Source organism: Notamacropus eugenii, chromosome 1 (assembly GCF_028372415.1).
Source record: "Notamacropus eugenii isolate mMacEug1 chromosome 1, mMacEug1.pri_v2, whole genome shotgun sequence".
NCBI classification, from domain to species: Eukaryota; Metazoa; Chordata; class Mammalia; order Diprotodontia; family Macropodidae; genus Notamacropus; species Notamacropus eugenii.
In genome coordinates, this window is record NC_092872.1 from 529,629,271 (window position 1) to 529,656,015 (window position 26,745).

General features: G+C 35.7%; 1 protein-coding gene across 3 annotated transcripts in view; it reads left to right on the top strand.

Moving 5' to 3' along the window:
* The window catches only part of BABAM2 (BRISC and BRCA1 A complex member 2), a 560,438-nt gene that overhangs the window by 414,229 nt on the left and 119,464 nt on the right, over window positions 1–26,745 (top strand). For all 3 annotated transcript variants that reach the window (XM_072634065.1, XM_072634064.1, XM_072634066.1), the window contains exons 8-10: window positions 11,681–11,780; window positions 13,972–14,042; window positions 14,885–14,967. In XM_072634065.1, the coding sequence (XP_072490166.1) occupies window positions 11,681–11,780; window positions 13,972–14,042; window positions 14,885–14,967 (254 nt within the window). The remainder of the gene's footprint in view (window positions 1–11,680; window positions 11,781–13,971; window positions 14,043–14,884; window positions 14,968–26,745) is intronic.

The following is a 26,745-nucleotide window of genomic DNA, read 5'->3' on the forward strand; positions in this document are numbered from 1 at the left end:
GGAGATTTATGTATTTTAGTATTACAGTTCTGTACTTTTATGGTGCTGTTGGAAGTGAATCAGTAACTAAAGTAACTGAAGTAAATTTAAGCTTATCAAAGTGCTTCATTTTAGCAACATGAACAAATGGTACTAACTTCATGTTGCTAAAGCTTAAGAAGACTATATATTCAATATGTAGTAATAATGGCATATAAAATGAGTGCTACCTTGGTGAATAGTATCTATAAAAATATACCACCATTATTCTCTCTTCGTATTATCAATATATAATTTTGTTGATTGTGTATTTTTCTCCTTCCCTTCACTGCTTCTGACCCCCATCCCTTCCTAACACACAAAGCCTGGAAGTATGTACTTCAGATGTCTGGTACATCATTCTTCACCAGGGCTCCTGCTGAATGTTTGTTCACTAGCTAAGTTAGGAACAGATATTACCCTCCTCCTTACTAATGATAGAGTCATTATAAAATGTAGTTGCTTTAAGCACAGGCATAAAGTGTGTTTCATTGAGGATAAGCTTTGTGGAGATTTTTTCTGAGAAGAAAGTTTTAGTTTTAAACCTTTGCAAATATAAGACGAATTTTCTGTGTGATGTAATATACTCAGTAAAAGTAATATTAAGTTGTTTTATGGGAAAAGACCAAGTAAAGGTCCATGTATTGTGGTGCATACCTGTAATACCTGCTAACCAGATAGGCTGAGGTTCACGGATTACCTGAGCTCGAATATTCTAAGCTACAAGTGAGCTAAGCTAATCAGGTGGCTGCTGCAAATTCAGAATTGATATGGTGAGCTTCTAGGAGTAGGGGCCTAAGGAAGGACAAACCTGTCCTACTTGAGAACAAACAAGTCAGTGGTACCGTGCCCATCAGTATTTGGATCAGGGCTATGAGTGACAGCTACACTTTCAGCCTGGGTGACATAAGGAGAGAAAGGAAGGAAGGAAGGAAGGAAGGAAGGAAGGAAGGAAGGAAGGAAGGAAGGAAGGAAGGAAGGAAGGAAGGAAGGAGGGAAGGAAGGAAGGAGGGAAGGAAGGAAGGAAGGAAGGAAGGGAGGAAGGAAGGAAGGAAGGAAGGGAGGGAGGAAGGAAGGAAGGAAGGAAGGAAGGGAGGGAGGGGGGAAGGAGGGAAGGAGGGAGAGAAAAAAGTAAGTCAACAAGCATCTGTTAAAGCACTACTATGTGACAGACACTATGTTAAGCACTGGGGTTACAAAGAAAAGCAAAAACCAGTCCCTGCTCTCAAGGAACTCACAATCTAATGGAGGAGACAACATGTTAACAACATGTACAAATGAGGCACATACAGAAAAAATTAAGGATAATTAACAGAGGGAAGACACTAGAATTATGGAGGTTCAGAGAAGACTTTATGTAGAAGGTGAGATTTTAGCTGGGACTTGAAGGAAGCCAGGAAGTGGAAATAAAGAGAATATTCCAGATATGAGGATAGTCAGTGAAAAAAGCCTGGATTCAGGGGGTGGACTATCTTGTGTGAGGAACAGGAAGGCCAGTATCACAAGATCCCAGAGTACATGAAGGAGCATAACATTAAGAAGACTGGAAAGGGGTGGCAGCAGGAGACAGCCGATTATAAAAGGCTTGGAGTTGAAAGGGAGCCACTGTAGTTTTATTAGGAGCAGGAAGGGATGAACATGATTAGACCTGCACTTTAGGGAGATCCCTTTGACAGATGGGTTGAGGATACACTGGAGAACAGAAAGACTTGAGACCAGCCAACCAGTAAGCAAATAAGGAGAGGTGGGCTTTTAGGGTTTATTGACAGGTGAGCACTAAGTCAACTGTACAATGATACTAACTCACAATAAATGTATTTTGCCTTGACTAGTGACGGTCGACAGTGGCTCCCTATGGTACTATTTCAGCTAACCTTCCAATTATCTAGTTGCTGTGAAAGAAAGATTTTTTTTGTTTGTTTCAGCATGATCGTGCCATGGGTGACTGGGCATAACATATAAGGTTGTTCATACCAAATTATAATGTTACAACATCTGCTAAGACCTTTTTAAAAAAATTTTTTTATGCTTTTCCACACACTAACGAAATCCTGATGGTGGGACATCTGTTAAGATTACTGCCTTTTAAAGGCCTCTTTGCGATGTTAGCAAATTCCTTTAAAAAAAATAATTCTGAACAAAAACTTGGTTAGTTTTCGCGTAATTAGCCATATTCTGTTTGCAATTACTATACCTCAATCTTTTTTTATAATGTGTTTAAACTTAAATCATGCCAACTCACATTCCACCCTTGTCTGGGAAAATTTTCTTGGGGTGCAATGAAGCAAATCATTTGTACCTCAAACTTTAGCCACATTTATAGGTGTTAATTTTATTTGTTCAAAATGAAAAGGACACTAATATTTTACCAGAACTTAGTGAAAAATTTTAACAATTGTATATTAAGAATTAATAGGAATTGGAAGGAACCTCAAAGGTCATCTAGCACAGACTCTTGCTTTTGATCAAGGTCATGATGGAAACATCTGAGCCAGATATTGTCTTCTTTCTCTGGGGAAAAATTCAGTTCAGTTCAGGAGTGATCTGTTCAGTCTTAACTGTGTGCCTAATTCTTTACTTTGTACTATAATGGAGTACATGACTGATATCTGCCTTTAGAAAACTTACATCCTTATTGAAAAGAAATAATTCACAGCCATACCTACAAACATGAAGTAATGTTACAATGGAAAATGTAGTCAAGTGCTATGATGCATACAGTATACAGGAAGTACTCTGGGTGGTCAAGAAGAGGAACTCTGAATTTGGTACACTTTAAATAGATGACAAGGAATATAGACAAGTAAGGAAACAACCTGAACAGAGGCATATAATGAACATGGTAAGAATTGCATTAGAGAACACAAGGTCAGTCTGACTAGAGTGACACATACATAGATTATATGAAGGTCAGAAGGAGAGGGAGGACTTGAATTCCAAGATGTAGAATTTGATTGTGGAGTTGATCCTTTGGTCAGTGGGAACCAGTAGGCTCCTGAACAGAGAGGTGGTAATATGAAAGAAAGAGCAAAATCACAAATTGGATTGGTTGGTTGTTGTCCTTCCTTCTCGAAGAGGACCAAAATGGCATTACCATGATAAAGAATATGTAAGAAGTAAAAAAGTAAGAAACTTGAGACAAAAAGCCATTGCAATAAAATAAGTATGAAATGGTGGGCAATGATAATTGAGAAAAAAATTGAATCTAAAACAAATGAGGACTGGGAGACAGAGAGATACAAGAGATGGAAAGAGAAGAGTTGAAAATGCTTTCTAGTCCTTGAGTTCAGACCCCTCATAGAGTGTTGATATCCTTAATAGGAATCTAGAAATGACTGTGGGTCAAGGGACAGGGTACGTCTTTACTCCAAGATCTCATTTTCAGTCACATTTAATGTGTTCTCAGAACCCTTTAGTTTTTACGTATACCTTTAAAAGTGTGAAAAAAGGAAACTGAGTAATAAAGACCTGACCTATGATTGGGAAATTCTTTCTCTCTCACGAGACTATCAGGACCATGGTAGGGATGCACTGTATCATATCTGTGCTCAGCTAGTTAGTCTTCATCTGGCATTATTTATTTTACTTCTAATAACCCTTCACCAAAGTCCCTCTCATGGCCCATCATGGCATGAAACAGATACCAGCAAGCTCTGGTAGCTCCTGGCGAACTGTGAAAGTTTTACATTTGGTCCTGGAGAATGATTGTCATCCAGAATAAGCCTGGCTGCCATCCCCAGAAGGTTGGTTACCAGGTGATAAAAAATTTTGGTCCCAACAATTCGTGAGACCATCTGCTATGTGAGGCATGGAAGGGTTGCTGTTTACACTGCTGTGTAAATATATACCACATAGAGTCATAGATCTTTTAAAGCTAAAAATGCTTTCTTGCTTTTAATGTTCGTGCCTCAGCTCAAATCCAACCTTTTGCAGGAAGCCTTTCTGGGTCATTCTCTCCTTTTTCCTTCCTTCCCTTCTCTACTTCCCACCCCTACCAGTGCCTTTTCTTCTGAGATCAGTCACCTTTTACCTACTCTGTATATAACTTAGGTGTAAGTAGTTATTTACATGCCATCTCCTCCATTAGTATCCTCCCTGGGAATAGATAGTGTTTTTGCCTTTTTCTGTATCCTCCATATTTACCACAATGCCTAGCAAATAGTAAGTAAATAAATGATAGTTGGCTAAGATTGAAATTAAAGGAATTGTTCCCTTCCAAGTACTTTTTCATATTGAATCACATCCTGGTTTTATTTAATTGCATGAGAGAGCTGCTTGAAGGTAAATATATATATGTAGGTAAATAGGTATATAGGTATATATATATCAGATTCATTCATCCCATATCCACTTGAAATGCTGTGCATCCTAGGTCAGCCTCAAATACTACCTCTTCTGTGTAGTTTTCCCTGTTCTACTTCTCCCTTATATGAAATGATCTTTTCTTCATTTTGCATAGAAGTTTTTGTCCCTTATCCATCCTTACATTTTCGTCAGCATTATATTTTTGTATAGCTGTTGTATATTTCGCATATGGATCATATCTTAGCAAAATTGTAAACTCATTGAGGGGATAGACTGCATATTATCATTGGATCTCTTTGATCCAATGATGAATACCTTACCTATGGTGCTTAGTGTATAAGGCTGAATTGATGACTGCTGAATGAACAAATGAATGAATTTTCTTGAAATGTTGAATTGTAAAATTAGGTATGGCTTCAAAGGCTAAAAAAAATGCTCTAAATAAAAGAACTTGCCATTATCTTTAAAAATAAAAATTGCTTTTCCTTCCCCAACTCCCACAAAAGAAAATAATCACACTAAACCCATATGCCATAACCCAGTTGTTCATTTTATTCTTCCCATCTTCTTTATCTTAGTTAATGAGATGAAAAATTCATGTAATCCTTTATTATTCTCTAATGTCCACTCAGGGCATTACAGTACCAGATATATCTCCGTCCCATCAACCCACTCCCAGGCACTCAAGCATAAAATCTCAAAATCTCCTTTCTCTTCCATTTAGGGTTTCTAGACCTTTTGGAGTGGGTAAATAAATTCACTTTGATAATGTACACATGTTTCAAATCACATAAAGTACACCAAATATTTGATGTTTCAAATAATATTTCCATTTGTAAAAGTATGCATTCTCTATAACCAGTGATGGCTAGTTCTCTAAGTACGTATTCAGAATAGGGAATTTATTTTCACCCTTACCTAATGCTTAGCCTAGAGGTCAGGGAAGGTGCCATATTATTCCTTAAAATTTAAGTGCAAGGTCATGGCTAAAACAGAAAATATTCCCCTGAGTCTCCTTGACAGTGTAGACACCTGGAGCACCAAACACTCCACAAGAGACATTATAGAAGATCTGTCTTAATGGGATCAATGCATTTTATAGTCAGTTATAGTCATTTTATAGGATTGTACTCTGCTCACTCTTTGAGCTGTAATGGCCATCTTGGGATGTTTTTCCCCATGGTGTTTTGTTTTGTTTCGTTTAGTTTTACAGCATCAGGAGTTCTCGTACACCTTGGGGGAAATTTCTCTGAGACCTCTCCCAGTATCTCAAATCTTTATATTCTCTTCTACACATCAAATAATTACTTCAAGAATCACTATCATATTTCATATCTCACTTATACCCTCTGAATAATATAAAGCAATTTCCCTCATCAGACCAAATGGAATGCATCCTTTCCATTTCCTAGACTTCTCCCCACCTTTTTGCCCATGAAGCTTCCTCATTTTTCCCTTGACTGCTCTGAAGATCAGAAGAATCAAGTTGTTTCTTTCATCTCAAGTTTACCCCTTGTGGCATAAGTGGTATTCTGGTGTCTACCTTTGCTCCACTTAATCCTGTGTCTGAGAGGAGAGTCAAATACTAAGCTGGTCGTGGAATGTGTGTGTTTTGTTCTTCTGTTATTACTCTGGCCTTGCTTTATGTTTCTTTCAATTCATTAATATTAAATAGCATTTAAAATCACAATCTCTTCTTTTTTTTCATGCTATATAGCCTTTGAAACCTCTCATATTAATGATTTTGCTTCATACTGCTTTACTTGGTTTATTCAGCAAGATCAGAACCACATTCAAACTATAGTAAGTCTGTTAAATATTTACTAATAAGGCGGATATTTATATGAGTCAGCAGCACTTATCACTGTGTGACAGTCTGAATATTAGGTTCAGTAGGCTAACAGACTAGGAAACTACTGAATTAAATAATGAATGAAGTAAGGGCCTTTCAAAAATAAACACTCAGTTAAACGGTTGTTCATAGTAACTGAAATGTCTCACACACTGAGACTCCTTTAAAGTCCTTGAAACAAATGAACTAAATCATTCAAAATTAGACATGACAGAAAACTCATTGACTTACCACAGTCCATGGTCTGGTGAATCTGAGTGTATGTTTTTGCAGAGGAGATGATAATGAAAAGTATGAACAGAATGTCACTTGAGAATTCTTTATCTTTTGTTGGGACTGAGGAACAGAAAAAGAAGGTATATATTCGATTATCTATATTGACACTACAACTGAAGAGGGGAGGGACACTTTGGCACTACTTGTGATCTGATATAGCTAAGTGGCAGAGAATATCACTGTTGCTTTCCTCCACTGTATAAGTCATCTCATCTTGGTTTTGGAGCAATTGTGTAATCAATCTCACACCTCCTCCCCACTCGCTGTTCCTCATCACCACAGAAGCTCGGTATACTCATGAAGCTTCTTGACCATCCAAAGAGGTTACAAGTGGGCTTTTTTGGTTCATCTTGTGAAATGTTATGCCACAAAGCAGTCCCAGCTGGGTCCTGGATTCCTTGTTGGATAATCTGTCAAGTCAAGCAGTGAGAGTGCCAGCAACCATGGTCCCCTTCTGTCTTAGGGCATCCAGAAACATCTTTTTTCCACTTCAGTGAAAAGAAATGGAGGGGACTAGTTGATGAACATAGAATTTTTTAACTCTAAGATTTTTTGATACCTTTTGTTTTTATATCACAGTCATTTCTAGATGTACCTTATTCCTCCCCTGTCTCACTCCCCACTTTTCTTTTAATAAAAGAAAACTGTTAATAAGTAAAACCAACTGATACATTTGCCACATTTGACAAAATATGTGACATTCCGCACTCATAATTCCCTTCCCTTAACAAGAAGAGGGTGGTACATATCTTCATTTCTTCTCTGAGGCCAAATTGGTCACTATAAGGATGTAGAGTTAAGTAATATGTAGTTCTTTTTCATTTATATTATTAGAATAATTGTTTATGATTCTAATCGGTTCTCCTTTCTGTATCATTTCATATGGCTTCCTATATTTCTCTGAATTCCTCATATTTGGCATTCCTTGGCACAAAAATATTCCATTACATTCACATGCCAAATTCTATTTAGTCATTTTGCAGTTTATGGACATTTATTTTGTTTTCAGTTTTTTGCTATGACAAAAATTTCTGCTTCAATATATGGTACTTCTCTCCTCTCTCTCTCTCTCCCTCATTCTCTCTCTCTCTCCCTCCTCCCTCTGTCTCCCTTCCCCCCCTCTCTCTCCTTCCTCCTTCCTTCTCCCTCTACCCCCAGCCTCCTTGTGACATTTGTCTAAGAGTGTTCTAAATGATTTTTCCAGAATGTTTGGGCCATTTCACAGTTCTGCCAATAGTATATTAGTGTGCCTTTCTTTCCATAGCCCCTCCAGCATTGACCATTTCCATCCTGTGTTATCTTTGCCAGTTTCTGAATGTGAGGTGAAGCTTCAGAAATGTTTTGATTTTCATTTCTCTTATTAGCAATTTGGAGCAATCTTTTTTAAGAATGTTAGTAATTTACAGTTCTTTTGAAAACTTTGTTCATATCAATTGATCAAGTTCTTATCTATTTGGGGAAGGACTCTAGTTAATATGTATATATCTTGGATATAAGAACTTGATGCAGAGTAGTTTTTTTTCCAAACTAAATTTTCCTTCTTATCCTGGTTACATTGATTTCTTCATGCAGAAGCCATTAATTTCATATAATTACAATTGTATATTTTTATCATTTATGATCTATTCTATCTCTTAGTTGTTCTCCCCTGGCCATAAAAGGTAGCTGTTATTATAGGATTTAGAGCTGAAAGGAACTGGGAATATTATTTTATAGATGATGAAACTAAGACCCAGAGAGGTAAAGTAACTTGCATTGGATCACGCAATTGTAAATATTAGACATAGCATTCAAACCCAAGTCCTTGAATTTCAAGTACTCCACAATATCTAACATCAACTCTTTTGTCTTTTCTGTATTGTTGCTTCTTTTCATTAGTATTTTCCATTAGTGAGAGAAAGCTGATTATTTCAAGCAATATAATATGATCTGAGGAATGATAGAGATTCTTAGATTTAGAGAATTAGTCAATATCAGAAGATATTTTTGCGGCTTATATGCAGTTCACTCAGTGATTATAGACAACCCAAAATATTTGAAGTAATTCATATCCCACCACAGATAACTCCAAGGAGATGTCCAAATTACTAGAATTTTGTTATAACAAATATTGCTCTATTAAGTTGGCCTTACTTAGCTGCATCTTGACATTCTTTTAGTTATATAGAGATTAGGGTATACTAGTATTCATTATATCAAGTTTCGACTATTTTTTTAAAAAAATTTTATTCGTAGCTCTGTATAATATCCTATGCCAAAGCCTATTGCAATGCTCCGTGGTAATGTGGAGATGTCCCTGGGTTCCAAAAGGCTATGCCAGTGGAGTAAAACTTTTGTCAGTTCTTATCATGATGGGAGAGCTTTGAGTATGAGCCCAGCAACAGACTGATGGACTACACCATCAAAAATCATTTATGTGTATCGTCAGGTCATCCTTCCTAAATTACAAGAGACTTAATCAACAGATTTGCTTTAGGGTCATGATTTTATTTGGCTACAGCAGCTCACAGAGGCTGTATCCATTAAGTCCCAAAGGGGGTCTTAATAGGCATCAGTAAAAAAATTACTCATCCACAATACAGTTTCAGATCATTAAAGTATTGACATTATACTTGCATATGAAATTTAATGATTCATGAATTTGGATCTAGTCAAACAATATCTTATTTAACAACATATATGGCAGTCCATTCATGCTCGCCCTTCCTTGCATAATTCTCCCAAAAATTCACCATAGGTAGCTCACCTAAAATACTGGAGACTCTTCATTCTTTCTCCTGACATCACTAGGGTACCATTCGAGCACTCTTGTTATTCCCCTATCCTTCTTCCCTCTTGCCATGAGACCAGCTCATTTTCTCTTCCTGTCATACAATTCTTGATATTTCTTTTACTCTTACAGAGTTCCTTGTTTGTAATATACTGTAGCTTGCTCACACCTACCATGTACCTCTGTGTCATCCTCTGTATGATGCTCATCTTTAGTTCATTGGAGGAAGTAGTATTTCAGTTCTCACTTATATATAGCAAGACCAATAAAATGTTTGATTGGAAATATGGATCTTTGCTTTCATGGGAAACTTGAGTTCCTTTAAAAAAAAATTTCAATTTCCCAAAAGTAAGCCAGCCTGCTGTCTTACCCCTTTTCATTTGTGCCCAACTCTTGTCCAAGTGTGTTGACTATCCCAGGTATGCATATTGAAATCTGGACAATAAACAGTCTTCATCCATTTGGTCTTTCCTGTGTGCATGAACAAGCCATATTCTTTCAAGTTATTAAAGATCTCTTTCAGGAGATTCTGCAACATCTTGCAGCTTGAAGCAATTAGCATTATGCCATCTGCAAACCAGACCTTCTGGAGGACCTCACCATATACAGAGATATTTTGTGCCTCTTAATAGTGCTTATTGTCAGAGGGCCACTAAAAACAAAAGATTACTTTTGTTAATACATCTTCCAAAGAATCTTATATTATCTTGATGTGTGAATTGGAGACACCTTGTTATAAAGGAGCTTGTCACGAGAAATAAGTTATTAAAAATGTTTCCTTGTTTGTTTGTCTTCCTTTGCTAAACCTGTTCTATATTCTGTGAATAAATCATTATTGGCTGAAATATGAGAATTCATTTTTAAAAGTCAAAAGTTTGTTGAGAAATATGATGGGACTGTCATTATTTTAGCAGTACATTATATTAACCCCCAATCATGAAGCCTGGTTTGAGAGTCAAAAACTATTCCAAATTGTTTAAAGCATAAGTTCGTGGATGACATATTGAAATACTCCTATTAGAAGAAATTCTGAATTTCTTTTTCTGTCAAAGAATGTATTTAGTGGCAAATTTTTCTGATAATTTCCCTAATATAATTCTGCATTGGTTAAGTTTTGTCATTTCTTCCATTTAGGTGTGTAAATGAAATTATCTCTTTCATTTCCAGTAAAATATAAGCTCCTTGAGGTCAGGAATTTCCTTGTCTTTGTCTTTATGTTCACCTCCCCTAGCACAGTACAGTCTAGAATATAGTAGACACTTTGATAAAAATGAAATTTTTAAATTTAATTGAATTAAAAATTATGTAGTGGTTAAAGTTGGTAGTGGGATATAGCTTAAGTGAATTATTGACTTTCTAGGTAAGTATTTCTGTATTTACTTTATATGTAGATATTCTGGATACATAACTTTATGAATCCTAAGCATATAGAATCAAAAAGAATCTTAAGAGATAACCTAGTCCAGTCTGCCCCAGACTTCTATCAGACATATTGTATTCATTTTAAACAGTGGTCTTTTGTGAAAATGTCAGTGTTGGTGACATTTCACTCTCTAAATTAGGAGTTCTTAGCCTTTTTTGTGTTGTGGACCCCATTGGCAGTTTGGTAATGCATGTGGACCCATTTTCAGAAATCATTTATATTGAAATACAGTTATCAAAATACTTTAAAAACAGACTCACAAACTTCGGGTTAAGAACTCCAGCTCTAAACTACTAAACAAAATATTTGTTTTTAAAAAGTTATATTACACATTTTAGTTTGTGTATGAAAATAAAAGACTGAACTTTCTCTATTTTGCCACAAAGTTTCTCCAGGCTCCCTTAAAATCATGTATTTCATATGCCAAGAACCATGTTCTTCAAACCCCTTAGTGTTCTGTGTCCAGGGTAGTTTGGAAAATGCTGATTTTTTTAGATGCTTATTTTTACAAGTAAACTAATGACAAGAATTTAGCAATTTGCCTAAAGACATACAGTTATTAAGTGCAAGAGAGTCTTCTGGTTCTTAATCTATTGCTCTTTCCATGATGCTACGTTGTCTCGATTCAGCTCAATTCAATGCAATAAGTGTTCTTTGAATACCTTCTGTGAGTCTGTCACTGTCAGGGGTACTAAAGAAAGCCGCATGTTCAATAAAATGTGCAGAGTTTAAATACTGTTAAGATATTTACAGATGCCCATTAAAATTGAGACTTTGTATTATTGTGTGACAAAGACGCAATTTTATAGTTATAATGTATAATTATTGCTATACATAATAATTGTGATGTATAATGCTAAATATTCCTATTTGGGTTTTTTAAAAAAGATGAGAAACTCCACAATATAGTGGGACTCCTATCTGAGGCATTTGGTGCTTTGAGGGAAGCTCAAAGGAGTTGACCTTAGGATATCATTTTTTAAATAGCTTGAGTTGCAAGAGAAATGAAGCGTCTGATGTACTGTTATCTTTTCAGTGCTCTCGGAGGTTCCTCAGCTCTTCACATCCCAGCTTTTCCAGGAGGAGGATGTCTAATTGATTATGTTCCTCAAGTGTGCCAGCTACTAACCAACAAGGTAAGCAAAATAGCACTTGCTCTTCTTTCTTGTAAAATACCCCCCTAGGGCTCTCTATTTCTCCCATACATTACTAGCTCTCAAGATGCCTTAGCCTTCAGCCATCTCTTCAATTCAGGTTCTTGCTCACTGCCTTTCACTGCCCTTTCTTAATTGGAACTATACTTCACCAGCTTCTGTCTTGTGTTCTTGTGAACAGCCATTTATCCTCTCATGCTGCTTTCTTCTCCTCTGAAGACTAAATCACCCAGTTCTCTTTATCTTGTCATTGCCATCTCCTGTTTTCATTTATCTCTTAGCTGCAAATCATGACCGCTTTGTATAATTCTCACCAGATCTTGACCGTTTTTTAGTTTTAAAATTCAGAGATCTTCCTCATTCCATCAGGGTTATTTGTATCCCTAAGTCTTCATTTTGGGGCTTTTTACCACTGTCCAATGTCCACTGCTAATTTCCAATTGACATCTTTTGCACAAAACCTCTTCTTTCTGCTTTTCTCTTCTCTATTTTCTGCTCTATGATTCCCAAATATATCTATCTGAATTTTTACTTTTTTGTTTTCATGTTTTACATGTATCCATTTTTTGCCAATAAAATCCACTCTTTTTATCCAATTATCTACAAGAAGTCTGAAAGCAGTTCTCTTCTATCCAGGAGGTAAGGACCGTAGTCTAGTTTCCTTGCAAAGGTTTCCCAATGTCTACTCCAAAAAGTCTATCTCATTCTCTTTATCTTCATCAGTAGGCCCTTGTTACAGTTAGATAATTAAAACTTTGTTGTAATGATTAAATATTGTATTTAACTGTATACAAATATTTTAAGATCATAAATATTAATTAATGTCTATCCATTACATTTTTCTGTAAGATCAGAGTAATTAATCCACATATGAATGTTGGATTCATTTTTTATTCCACATTGATTGTGATTTAATTTGTCAGATTGTCCAAAGTGTTAATTTCTTCTTTGCTCTTATTGAATTGCTGATAATGAATTTTTCACATTGACTTTGAAAGTAGGCCTTTTGATTGCTTCTGTCATTCAAAAGATAGACCAGCTCTAAATAGAAAACACTTCCTAAGGACAATAATATCTCAAGGATTCAAGTATTTTTAAAAATGTCAGCATAACTCAGATTTAGCATCTGTAGAACTGACTTCTATTCCATGAGGTTTAATTCTCATGGCATGATTAGTTCTAACTGAGCCAAATGCCCATTGCCTTCATTCCAACTAGAAATTTAACATGAGGACAGAATTCACATTTGCACTCAGATGCCTTGCCCTTCCCTCAAACTTGTGTCACTGTGTTATACAGAAAAATGCAGAGTTCATCTCCAAGAACTGAGAATAAAAACCTTTTTAAAGCTTTCCAATTGAGATTAATTTCTAGTCACACTTTTTTACTCAAAAAATTATAAGACTATTTTCCCAGAAACACAAGAATCAGTCCGTTTTTCTTATCTAGATCCATTTCATTAATTTTACTTGTCTTTTTAAATTATTTTCCTTGGCTTTTCACAAATGAGGACAGTACATAGCAGCTTTTAGAAACAATGTCTTCAAATGAATTTCCATAATTATACTGGAATCTCTTTATAGCCAGTTTTGTTGTGGGTTTCTATTAAAATGATTTTCTGTTTTTAAAATCAAGTACACAGAGCTGTTTTCTTCCCTTTTTAAACAAAACCACTTAAGCAACCTTATCATCTGTTTTATTTTCCCAAAATAACATTTTTGATCCTACATTAAGCTTGCAAAGTAAGCAGTGTTTTTTTATAAATTGCCATAAAATCTATTTTATAAATAGAATTGTTTTACTTTTTGAGGGTACAACATAACTATCAGTTCCGACTTTATCAATGCTACTTCAAATAATTTAGCATAAGCTTTAGCCGTGGAAATCTTATGTGTTAGCCAATAAAAGAAAAAAATTGTCACTCTTTATCTCTCATTTTCCCTCCATAATAGAGACACTGTAAAGGATGTATTTTCAGTCTTAAAAAGTAATGTCTTCTAATAAGTGACCTCAGAAATTTAGAGCTGAAAAGGGTAATTACAGATCAGCTTTGCACAGCAGGAAAAATTCAGAACTAAGTATTTTTTCAGTGGACTGTTGTTCACTGATAACTGGGAGATTCTAAATGGGAAAATATTGCCTACTTTTTCACTTTTGCTTTTTTCTTTTTCAGGTGCAGTATGTCATTCAAGGATATCATAAAAGAAGAGAATACATTGCAGCTTTCTTGAGTCACTTTGGAACGTAAGTTTTCCTTTGCTTAAAACTTTCTCTTCCTTTCATTTATCCATTTATTCATTCATTCAACAAACATTTGGTGAGCACCTGCTCACCACCTGCTACTTGCAAGATACTTTGCTAGACACTGAAGAAGGATAAGATACCAAAAAGAGAAAGATATTATCCCTTAATATTATTAATAATGTTATTATTAGTATCCACTAAAGGAGACCATATATGTGTGTGTATGTATGTGTGTATGTGTATATGTGTGTGTGTGTGTGTGTGAATGAACATTGGAGTATGGAGTATGATGGAAAGTACTCTCCTTTCATTTAACTAAACTTTAAAGGATATGTAGTCTGGTTTTAATCCCTTTTTAAACAAAACCACATATGCAGATTTATCATATATTCTCTTACAAAAATAACTTTTTAATTATTTGTGTATGTGCTTGAGTGTGTATGAGCATGTGTGTAGGCCACAGTATCAGGTGGCTGCATAGATCTCAAGGGAAGTCATTGTGGTGGAAACTTCTATAGTCCTGGCTGGCTCCTCCATAGAACAGATGTACAGATATACTTGCCCATCAACTTGACTGATTAATCTAAATTTAATTGTCTTTGTACAAATGTACTAGCATTTGACATAATGTGTTTAATTTGTTATTATCCAGTCACTAGAACACAACCTCAGGGACTCCCTTTGCCATGAAACTATCAGTGTGCAGTTTAGTATATTAAAGTGAATTTTGGAAAAGTAAGAATATAGCTGGTTTAATAACTTGAAAGCATTAATTTAATCTTTCAGATGGTTCCAAGTCCTTTATACTTTATACTGATTGTTATATATTTTTTGTTTCCTAGAGGAGTGGTGGAGTATGATGCCGAAGGCTTTACAAAGCTCACCTTGCTGCTGATGTGGAAAGATTTTTGTTTCCTTGTACACAGTAAGTATCATTTTGCCACTAGCAAAAATAAAAGACTAACCACCCATATACCAACAGGTTTGAAAATACTTAGCATAGTAAGCTGTTTTTCTTCATTCTAGTGGCAATGAATTTTTGATGGTACCCTGCTAAAGACAGATATACCTACAGGCAGATTGCTGTCTCAAGGTTAAACTATTAACCTTCCATTGTCAAGTCTTTTAACTTCAGTGCTTCTTCTGTGATTCATAGTTTTGGGATCAGATGGTGTGTGTGTGTGTGTGTGTGTGTGTGTGTGTGTGTGTGTGTGTGTGTGTGTGTGTGTGTGTGTGTCTGTGTCTGTGTCTGTGTCTGTCTGTCTGTGTCTGTGTGTGTCTGTGTCTGTGTGTGTGATCAGATATACTTATCTCTGACTTTTTCATAATTTCTGATCCATATTGTTCCCCCTAGATGAATTATTCCCTCTTTGTGTAATTTCTTAGTATATAAGAAGTGGTAAATAATCAGGTTAATCCTTCTTGTCCAGATCTATAAGAAAAAGGAGAAGTAACTAAGGCTTTTGTTTTGAAGTTATATACTATAGTTAGGGCCATTCTTCAGACCAAATGCATGTTCTCTCTTTCCCAATCATAGGCAAAGGGATCTTGTTGTATTTTGGGGGGTGAGCTATGAAGTTGTGATACTGAGCTAGACCAATGGTATCAAACTCAAATAGAAACAGATCCCTGCAGGCTGCATATTAACTTAGAAAACCACATTAACATCCTATATGTTGTATTGTATTTTCATGTATTTTGTTGAACTTTTCCCAATTACATTTTAATCTGATTTGCTAGCAGTAGGGAATTTAAGGACTGAGGGCTGTAAGGGGTGAATTTTTGACATCTTTGAACTAGACAACCTGGAACAGTGAAAAGAACTCCAGGACTTTAGAGTCCAGGAGTAAAGTCTTGAATCCTTGCTCTGTGGCTTACTGACATGAGATAGTGTCTATAAAGATCTTTCAGACTCCACAGCTATAGAAATGTCTTTGTGGCTGGTGGTATGACCTTAGTTAAGTCAAAGAAACAGACTTTTCGAGCTCATAGAAGTCTTCTAGCCTGACCGTTTCATTTTATAGATAAAGAAATAAAGGCTCAGAAAGGTTGAATAACTTGCCCAGAACCCACAATTAGTCATTGTAATTCTTGATGGGGAAGCTGGAGCGCAAGCTCAATCCTTTGCTGCTAGATTTTTCTGCTTTAGCATGATTTCTCCCTGATTGTGACTCTGAAGGTAGCTGTGAGACCTAAACTTTCTGAAGCTCGAGTTTCCACATAGGTTCAAATCCTGCCTCTGCCACTATCACCTTGGGCACATCAACTTGGGCAAGTCAATTTCTGTCGTCTTTAGTTTTTCATCTGTAAACCAAGGGGGTTTAGACTAGATAACTTCTAGAAAGTCCCTTCTACAATTAATTCCTCTCATTCTAAATTCATACAGTTGTAGGAAAGTTCTTCGTAAACTCTAAAATGTTAAATAAATGAGATATTTTTAATATTAATTTTTTTCTGAAGACAGTAGAGATACCATTTATCCTATATATATTCTTTGGAAAATGATTTTACAATTTCCCCCTTTTGCCCTAAATTATCCTCCAAGTTACATTTTGCTTTGTCTGAATTAGTTATGAAATTAATTTGTTCCCCCAAAATGGACAATAAAGGAAGAAATCACAGATGTGTACTAGGTGGCTACAGGAAACTAATTTGTAATTTTAAATTTCACCAGAATAATCCATATGAAAATAATTGAAAGTCAGTGTTACTTTTGAAAAATTAGACCTTCTTTCCTTTCCAGTATTATTTCAAACATCATCACTGAACTGCTTTATAATAGTCTTCTATTAATAAGTAAATATTTTGCAGACACTCCATGAGCTAGATCTTTTCAGATTTATCTAAAACAAGTAAACATAACATTTTATTCTCATTATGCAAACTGATGAGTTTTTACAGAACAGTGGACTGGATAGCCTTTAGAAAATTGTAAAGCTCTTTTTATTACCCTAAGCTTTCCTCAGAAACAAAGACCCAGCTTTTTTTATTGTTCTTCCTTTTATGTTGTTTGGTTGCAGGTAATAAAGTCAGTAGTTTCTAAAGATCTGAAGCTAAGGGCAATGGAGGAAATAGGTGTGAATAGGCTGTGGCACAATACAAATGAGCAATTACTGAGGAGGAGCAGCATAAGGCATGACATCAGAGAAACGGATGGCCAGGAAACAGAAGGGTCAATCATATAGTGATAGTGAAAAATAGCTGTTAAACAGACTTTATGCACCTTTCGTTTCTAGTTAATGTCAAGAGAATTCAAGAAAGGCTGTCAGAACGTTGGGTGGACTCCTTTGATGAGTTTGTGAGAGGACATAAATGTATGTCACATAGCATAGACAAGAAGGATGAATTATGATTACATTACTGGAGAGAGTACCCACATCAGTGAGCACATAGATCAGTTGAAGTTTATTGAGCAATAGGCATTGGGCTAGAAAGTAAAAAGTCCAGAGATTTTAAAAGACATTTTACATGTTTAATATATTTACATGTATTTAATGTTTTATTTTTTCCTAATTATGTATGAAATTCATTTTTAATGTTTTTTAAAAAAATTTTGAGTTCCAAATTCTCTCTATCCCTCTCTTGCCTCCTGTCTCCCTGAGACAGTAAACAATTTGATGTATTTGATATACATGTGTAATAATGCAAAACATATTTCCATATTAGTTGTGTTGTGAAAGAAAATACAGGCAAAAAAAACATAAAAAAAATAAAGTGAAAAATGATATACTTGGATCTGCATTCAGACTCCATTAGTTCTTTCTCTGAAGGTCGATGACATTTTTCATCATGAGTCTTTTGGAACTGTCTTAGATCATTGTTATTGCTGGGAATAGCTAAGTCATTCATAGTTGATCATTGTAAAATATTGTTGTTATTGTGTACAATGTTCTCCTGGTTCTTCTCACTTCACTTGCATCAGTTTGTGTAATTCTGTCCAGGTTTGTTTTAAATCATCCTGCTCATCATTTCATATAGTACAATATTGTCACAATCACATGCCACATGAACATCCCCTCAACTAATTTTTTTGTCACTACAAAAAGATCTGTTATGAATTTATTTGTCTCTCACAGCTCTCTTTTTTTAAAATCTCTTTGGGACACAGATCTACAGATCAAAGGGTATGTATAATTTTATAGGTCTTGTCCAAATTGCTCTCCAGAATGGTTGGATAAGTTCACAACTCCACCAACAGTGCATTAGTGTCCCATTTTTCTCACATTCTCTCCAACATTTATCATTTTCCTTCTCTGTCATATTAACCAGTCTGAGGTAGTACCTCAGAGTTGTTTTAATTTTCATTTCTCTCATCAGTAGTGATTTAGAACATTTTTTGTATGTCTATAAATAGGTTTGATTTCTTCATATACCTCTTCATATCCTTTGACCATTTATCAATTGGGAAATCACATATTCTTATAAATTTGACTCCATTCTCTATAGTCTTGAGAAATGAGGCCTTTATGAGAGATCCTGGCTGTAAAGACAATTTCCCAGTTTTCTGTTTTCCTTCTAGTCTTGATTACCTTGGTTTTGTTTGTATAAAACCTATTTAATTTAATATAATCAAAATTATCCATTTTATAGCCCATAATGGTCTCTGTCTCTTGTTTGGTCATAAATTCTTCCCTTATCTATAAATCTGTCAGGTAAAATTTTCCATGCTGGCCTAATTTGCTTATATTATCACCCCTTATGTCTAAATCATAGGCCCATTATGACCTTATCTTGATACGCAGTATAAGATGTTGGTCTACGTCTAGTGTCTGCCATACTGTTTTTCAGTTTTCCTGATAGTTTTTGTCAAATAGTGAATTCTTGTCCCAAAAGCCTAGGTCTTTGAGTTTATCAAACCCTAGACTACCATGGTCAGTTACCACTGTGCATTGTATACCTAATCTATTCCACTGATAACACCATTCTGTTTCTTAGCTAGTGCCAGACTGTTTTGATGATTACCATTTTATAATACACCTTGAAATCTGGTACAGCTAGGTTGCCTACTTTCACATTTTTTTCATTGATTGCTTTTATATTCTTAATGAATTTTTGTTCTTCCTGATGAATTTGTTATTATTTTTGTTATTCATTATTATTTTTCTTGTAATAGAAATAGAATTGTTAGTAGTTTGCTAAGGCATTGAAAAAGTAGTTTAATTTAGGTAGAATTGTCATTTTTATTATATTGGATTGGCCTACCAACTGATACTTTTGAAGTTGTTTAGATTTGATTTTATTTGTGTGAGAAGGGTTTTGTAATTGTGTTCATATAGTTGTCTTGGCAGGTAGTCTCTCAAGTATTTTATATTGTCTACAGTTATTTTAAATGGAATTTCTCTTTCCATCTCTTCCTCCCAGATTTTGTTGGTAATTTATATAAATTATGATGGTTTAGGTGAATTTATTTTATATCCTGCCACTTCACTAAAGTTATTATTCTACAGTGAGTGCTAGTTTTGTTTCCTCACTGCCTATCCTAATTCCTTCAGTTTCCTTTTTCCCCTCATTGCTATAGCTAGCATTTCTAGTATGATGTCAAATAATAATGGTGACAATGGGCATTCCTACTTCTCCCCTGATCTTATCAGGAAAGCTTCTAGCCTATCCCCATTACAGATAGTGTTTACTGATGGTTTTAAGTACATACTCCTTATTTTAAGGAATGCTCCTTTTATTCCTATGCTCCCTAGTGTTTTTATTAGGAATGGGTGTTGTATTTTGTCGAAAGCCTTTTCTCCATCTATTGAGATAATCATATGATTTCTGTTATGCTGATAGTTTTCCTAACATTGAACAAGCCCTGCATTCCTGGCATAAATGCCACCTGGTCAGAGTGTATGATCCTTGTGATGTATTGCTGTATTCTCCTTACTAATATTTTATTTAAAATTTTTGTATTGATATTTATTAAGGAAATTGGTCTGTAGTTTTCTTTCTCTGTCTTTGCTTTGGCTGCATCCCTTCAATTTTGATATTTTCTCTTGTCATTCTTTTTAGTGAAATTATTGATTATTTCTATAATTTGTTCTTTGACCCACTAATTCTTTAGGATTAGATTATTTAGTTTGCAATTAATTTTTATTCTATGTTTCCATAACCCTTTATTAATTATAATTTTTATTCCATTATGATCTGAAAGGGATACATTTAATATTTATGCTTTTCTAAAGCATTTAGTTATGAGGTTTTTTATACTCTAATATATGGCCAGTTTTTGTGTAGGTGCCATATACCAGTGAGAAAAAGACATATTTCTTTCTATTTCCATTCAGAGGCCCATCATGTCTAATTTTCCCTGGAGGCCGATCATGTCTATTATTCTGTTCACCTCCTTACCTTCTTTCTTCTTATTTTTAAATTACGTTTATCTAGTTCTGAGAGGGGAAAGTTGAGATCTCCACTAATAGAGTTTTACTGTCTATTTCCTCCTGTAAATTACTTAATGTCTCCTTTAAAAATTTGGATGCTATATCATTTGGTATGTATATATTTAGTATTGATGTTACTTCATTTTCTATGGTACTGTTTAGCAAGGTGTAATTTCCTTCCACATTTTTAAAATTAGATCTATTTTTGCTTTTATTTTGTTAGAGGATCATGATTGCAACTCTTGGCTTGTTCTTATTTCTTTTTTAACTTCAGTGGAAGCATAATAGATTCTGCCCTAGCCTTTTACCTTTACTCTCTGTGTGTCTTTTTGTTTCAAATGTGGTTCTTGTAAATAACATATTGTAAGATTGTGGTTTTTAATCTACTCTGTTGTCCACTTCTGTTTTATGAATGAGTCTATCCCATTCACATTCACAGTTATGACTACTATTAACAGCGTTTTCCTCCATCCTTTGTTTATGTTTCTCTTCTTTCACCCTGTCCCTCCTTACAAGTGTTTTGGTTCTGACCACCACCTCTTCCATTCTGCCTCTCTTCTATTAGTCTCCCCCCCCCCAGCCCTTTTCCCTTATTTTACCCCTCTCCTGCTTCCCTATGTGGAACTCTAGTTCCATACCCAACTGAGTGTGTGTTTTTCCCTCTTTGAGCCAATTCCAATGAGAGTAAAGTTCAGGCATCGCCTGCCCACCCCTCATCTTTCCCTCCACTGTAATAGGTCTTTTAAGCCCGTACATGTGAGACAATTTATCCCATTCTACCTCTTCCTTCGCTCTTCTCCCAGTGAAATCCTCTTTCTCACCCCTTAATTTTTTTAATATCATCTCAAATAAAATTCAATTTATATAGATACCTCCCCCCCCCATATATGTATGCTCCTTCTAACTGCCATACTAGTGATAAAAGTTCTTAAGAATTTTGGGTATCATCTTCCCATGTAGGAATGTAAATAGTTTAACCTTATTTAATCACTTGCTTTCTCTTTCCTGTTTACCTTTTTATGCTTGTCTTGAGTTTTGTATTTGAAAATTCATCAACTCTGATCTTCAGGAATTCTTGAAAGTCCTTTGTTTCATTGAATGCCCATTCCCCCAACCCCTGAAAAAATTGTATTCACTTTCACTTGGTAGATGATTCTTGGTTGTAATCCTGGATCCTTTGCCTTTTGAAATGTCATATTCCCAAGCCCTCTGATCCTTTCATGTAGAAGCTGCTAAATCCTTTGTAATTCTGACTGTGGCTCCTTGATATTTGAATTATTTCTTTTTTTGACTGCTTGCAGTATTTTCTCCTTGACCTGGGATCACTGAAATTTGGCTATAATATTCATGGGAATTTTCCTTTTGGGATCTTTTTTAGGAGACATTTGTTGAATTCTTTTAATTTCCATTTTATCTTCTGACTCTTGGATATAATTTCTTGAAATATTATGGCCAGACTTTTTTTTATCATGGCTTTCACATGATCCAATAATTTTTAATTTTCTTTTTCCTAAATTAATTTTCCAAGGCAGTTGTTTTTTCAGTGAAATTGGAATTCTCTTCTATGTTTTCATCCTTTTGATTTTGTTTTATTGTTTCTTGATGTCTTGTGAAGTCAGTGACTTCCATTATCCAATTGTAATTTTTAAGAAATTATTTTCTTCAGTGAGTTTTTGTATCTCCTTTTCCATTTGGTCAGTTCTACTTTTTAAGAAGTTGTTTTCTTCAGTGAATTTTTGTACATCTTTTCCCAATTTTTTGTGCTTCTTTTAATAAGTTATTGACTTTTTTCCATGATTCTCTTGTATCACTCTCATTTCTTTTTTCCAATTTTTCTTCTACATCTCTTGATTTTTTTAAATCCTTTCTGAGTGCTTCTTAAAGAGTACTTTGGGGCTTCATTTTTCTTTGAGGCTTTGCATTTAAGTGTTTTGACATTGTTGTCCTCTTCCAAGTTTGTGTTTTGATCTTCCATGTCACTATAGTGACTTTCTATGATCAGGTTTTTGTGAGGTTTTTTGCTCCTTCTTATAGCCTATTTTGGGACTTTTAACTTTATGTTAAAGTTGGGCTCTGCATCTGAGGTGGAGCTTCTTGTGCTGGGGACATTGGTCCTCACTGCTAGTCAACTCCAGGTTTGTGGGACTCTCTGCTGGCCAGCCCTGAGACTCAGGGTCTTGCTTCTGGCTTGTTGGGATACAGTCTGCTGCTGGCTTGTCCAGATGCCACCTATGCTTACCTGCACTCTCCCTTTACATGAGAGAGATAGAACTCTCCTGCAGACCTTTTAAGTTGCCTTTGCTAGAAAATTATTTCACCCCATCCTTTTGTTGGTTCTGCCATTACAAAATTCATTTTGAGGTGTTATTTTATAGTTGTTTGGAGGTGAATTTGAGAAAGTTTAGGTGAGTTCCTGCCTTACTCTTCCATCTTGGTTCTTCCTCCACCCCCAATCTGGAATTTTAATCCCAAGGGTACCTGACTAATTGTTGGACTTTTATTTTCACTGCTTATCTTAACCTCTGATTTAATTTCCTCATTTGTGAACTAAGGATATTAATTCAGTTTAACTGAACTGATAATATATATTAAGTGCCTGCTATGTAGAGACTTTGTCAGGATTGTGGGGAAAATATGTGGGCAAAACCAGTTGAGGTTAGATTACTAGCTAGAAGCAAGTCACAGTATAAGGAAGAGTCATAATTAAATGTAGCTAGAAATTTAAGCACTCTGTAAATCACTCTGATGACAATATTTTCATGTCCTACTTTATTTCAAATAATTCAAGTCAACATTTATTATATATCTACTTTGTACTGAAGCAGCAAGGAAATGTCGTAGATAGAATGCTGGACACGGAATCATTAAGACCTGACTTCAAATCTTGCCTCTGATTTTTACTTAATTGTGTGTCCTGAGCAGATGATTTAATCTCTCCCAGCCCCTGTTTATTCATCTATAAAATGGAGATAACAGTAGCATCTGCCTCACAGGGTTATTGTAAGAAGCAAATGAAAAAAATGATTCATAAATGATAGCTATTATTATTAGCCTTTATTTCTAGGTGTTAGCTATATACGAAAGATGAGACACACAAAAAATAACTGTAATACAATATACATATTATATATCTATTATATAGGTATGTAGAAGAATACAAAGAATGTGGAACAAAAGATATGAGGGAGTGACTACTTCTGGCTGAGAAGACTAGGGAAAACCTCATGGTAGAAGTGACATTTAATATGGGTCTTGAAAGAACAGAATTTCAGCATGTAGGAATGTAGGAAGACTACATGCCATGCACTAGAGGATGGTATGATCAAAGACATGGAGACAGAAAAGGGCATCTGAGCTTGAACTGTGATGTTTCCCTTCTCCCATCTGGCCTTTTCTTTTTGTGATTTCTTTCCTTTTTGCCACGTCTGATTCAACCCAGACCTTATGCTCCATTTTACTAACCTTGAGTCTTAAGTGTGCCCTCCCCCAAAGACTGTCATTAACCCAGCCACAGAAGCCCAGTAGGCAAGGCCTAAGCTCTTCACTTGATGGTGACAGTAGTAATAGCCCCCTGCCTTACATAGTAGCTGTGAAGAATATCATCAGAAAGAGGATTATTATCAGTTTTGCAAAATAAATAGCTTAGTTGGATGCTTTCAACTAGCTACTTCCTCTCCAACTGCTCAGGAATCTGATCTCTTTTCATCCAAGGTTACTTTTGGTCTCCCTTTCTTGGATCATTGTACATTCACTTTCTGTAAACCCATATCAAATTTCAAAACATTGTGGTTATGAGCACCATGTAGGGCTGACCCATTAACAGCAGGGCTTTCCACATGGAATTCAAGGGTGAGTTTTCTGGTGGTGGTTGACAGGAGGAAATTGTCATTCACAGGGATGTTCAGGGAAAGAGGAGCACCATGGGGTGCATCCACCCATTAGATAGCTTCTGCCAACTCCCTTTTAAATGTATTCAGTGTTATAGTTATTCTCGTTGCTTTTGAAAGCCTGTTCCACACATAATCCTTTCTGCCTGGTGCTATGTGTCCTGTATCTCTGACAGCTCTTTTCCCTGCTTTCTTTCTTAGCTTTTCCAAGTCTGACATACAGAACTGAAATATAATGTCATATTTTCACTTGGCTTTGAATTATCTTGTTCAGAAGCAGTAAGGCCCCTAGGTGATCATTAGAACAGCTGCTGGAGTCCTTGGGATCAGCTTCATTTTTCTTTTTTTCACAAGTGTTTCCATAGTGTGTCATAGCTTTCCTCCTCCTCAGACTGTTTGCTCTTCATCTCTTAGCATCACTGCCTATATTGTGTTGGCTTTTCTGGTGGACTGGGCACTAGACTAAAAATCAGGGGACTTTGATTCTATCCTCTATTTCGTTACCAAACACCTCTTGGATTGTGGGTAAATTGTTTTCCCTAAATTGTTTCTATTTTCTTATCTGAAAAGAAGGAATATCTGTCTCCCATGCCCTTCAAAGTTGAGTTAAAACTATTAAATAATGCATTATCCTACTTAAAAGCCTGTCACTTTGTCTCCCTCAGTATTGTCACTCAGGCTTGTGCAAGGCTGAAGCACTTGCAGGAGAACCTGCTTCATTCCTCCCCTATCTGAAGGTAAAGGGAGAAGTAGAGTAGAAGAGGCATCACACAATATTATAGGCATTTCCCCTTCCCCCTAAAAAATACCAGTTACATGAGAAGGGGAAAAGGATGTATTCTTAGAACTGGGACCATGTTCCCGTGTCTCCCCTACTTCACAGAAACTCACAGTCAAGATGAACCCTAGACACAAGATGGTTCAAATCATACCTGACCAACTCTGCTTACAAATGTTGATCTAACCTTTGTATGAAAACTTCCCCTGATAAAGAACTTTGATCTGGTCAGAGAACCCAGGCAACCCTTCTGTCTTTCTTCTTTCACTGAAAACCTAAGGGTTAGGAAAAGATTGCAGATGAAGCTCTTAGGAGCTGACTGAGATGAGCAGTCATGATGCTGATAGAAGAAAGATGCCATTGTTTCTTTGAGGCAAATATGTATGACTTTGCACTTCCAAAGACTGTGGAAACTAAAAAGGCCTTGGGGGGGATAAGTCATTATTACATTTGAAGGTGTCTCAGGAAGTTCTGGAACATCCTGGCTGATTGCCATTTGGGGCAACAGGTATGATGGATGATGGACCCTAGTCATGGCTTAAAACCAAGGTGTCTTTACAGTTGGATCATGAGGAGCATCCAGGATGCCCCAGAAATCTAAGCCCCAACTGGAATAGAATCATTTTGTATAGTCTTCCCTTAGAAAAACATAAGTTACAATCGGGAATCATACACAGTAGGTATGTAGATAAGTAAGCATTCATTTGATTGTTTTAATCTATTTGGAAGTAGGAATTATTCATCAGCTTCTCAATGTATTCCTGTGCTCTAAGAATTTATGTTTGAAATGGGGTACCAGAAGTGCTAACAAAAGGACAAAAACATTGAGCACATCTTAAACTGACTTCATACCAGTTTACATTTGAATAAATTAATTTCCATGAGCAGAATGTTCATAAGACCCTGTCAGTTACTCCTATGTGACCTTTGAACATTCTTATAGGGGCCTTACGTTACTGTGGCTTATGTGTGCTGTATACTTTATCCTTCGGGTTTTGCTTTCTTCACTTAACATATTTTTTATTAACTCTTTACAGACTTTTTTACATTCCTCGTATTTGTTGACCTTAATTATAAGAAGGCATTGTGGCTTAGTGTATGAAGAGCGTATCTGAGAATCCTAACGAATTGGATTCAAGACCTGCCTCTGACATATATTCAATTTGTGGCCCTGAGCAAATAATTTATTTTTATTACTGCTCCTATTTTATCCTTTCTTTTATGAAATTTCTTTTGTCTCAAAATTCTATTTTACAAATATTTGTTGACCACCTGCTATGTGTATAATACTTAGATACTATAGAGAATGTCATGTATATGACCCACACTTTAACCTTAGAGAAATTCCTCTCTAGTTGGTGCAAAAACTTGGTTAAAACATTTAGGTAACCATACATTACATTAAAGGCCAGATCAGGGTCAGTTGGAATTGTCAGAAGGCATCATAGAAGAGACAGGACTTCAGCTGGGACCTGGACAAGTAGGATTCCAGTAATTCAGGATTATAAGGAGGAAGTGAAGAGAAAGGATGGCCATTTCAAATATGAGAAAGAACATAAACAAAGATGGAAACCAGAATGAGCTTGGCTATTTTGGGAACCACTCAATAGGTCAGCCTACTTGAAATTTATTCTGAGCAGCATGAGAGGTAAGGTTCAAGGCTCGAC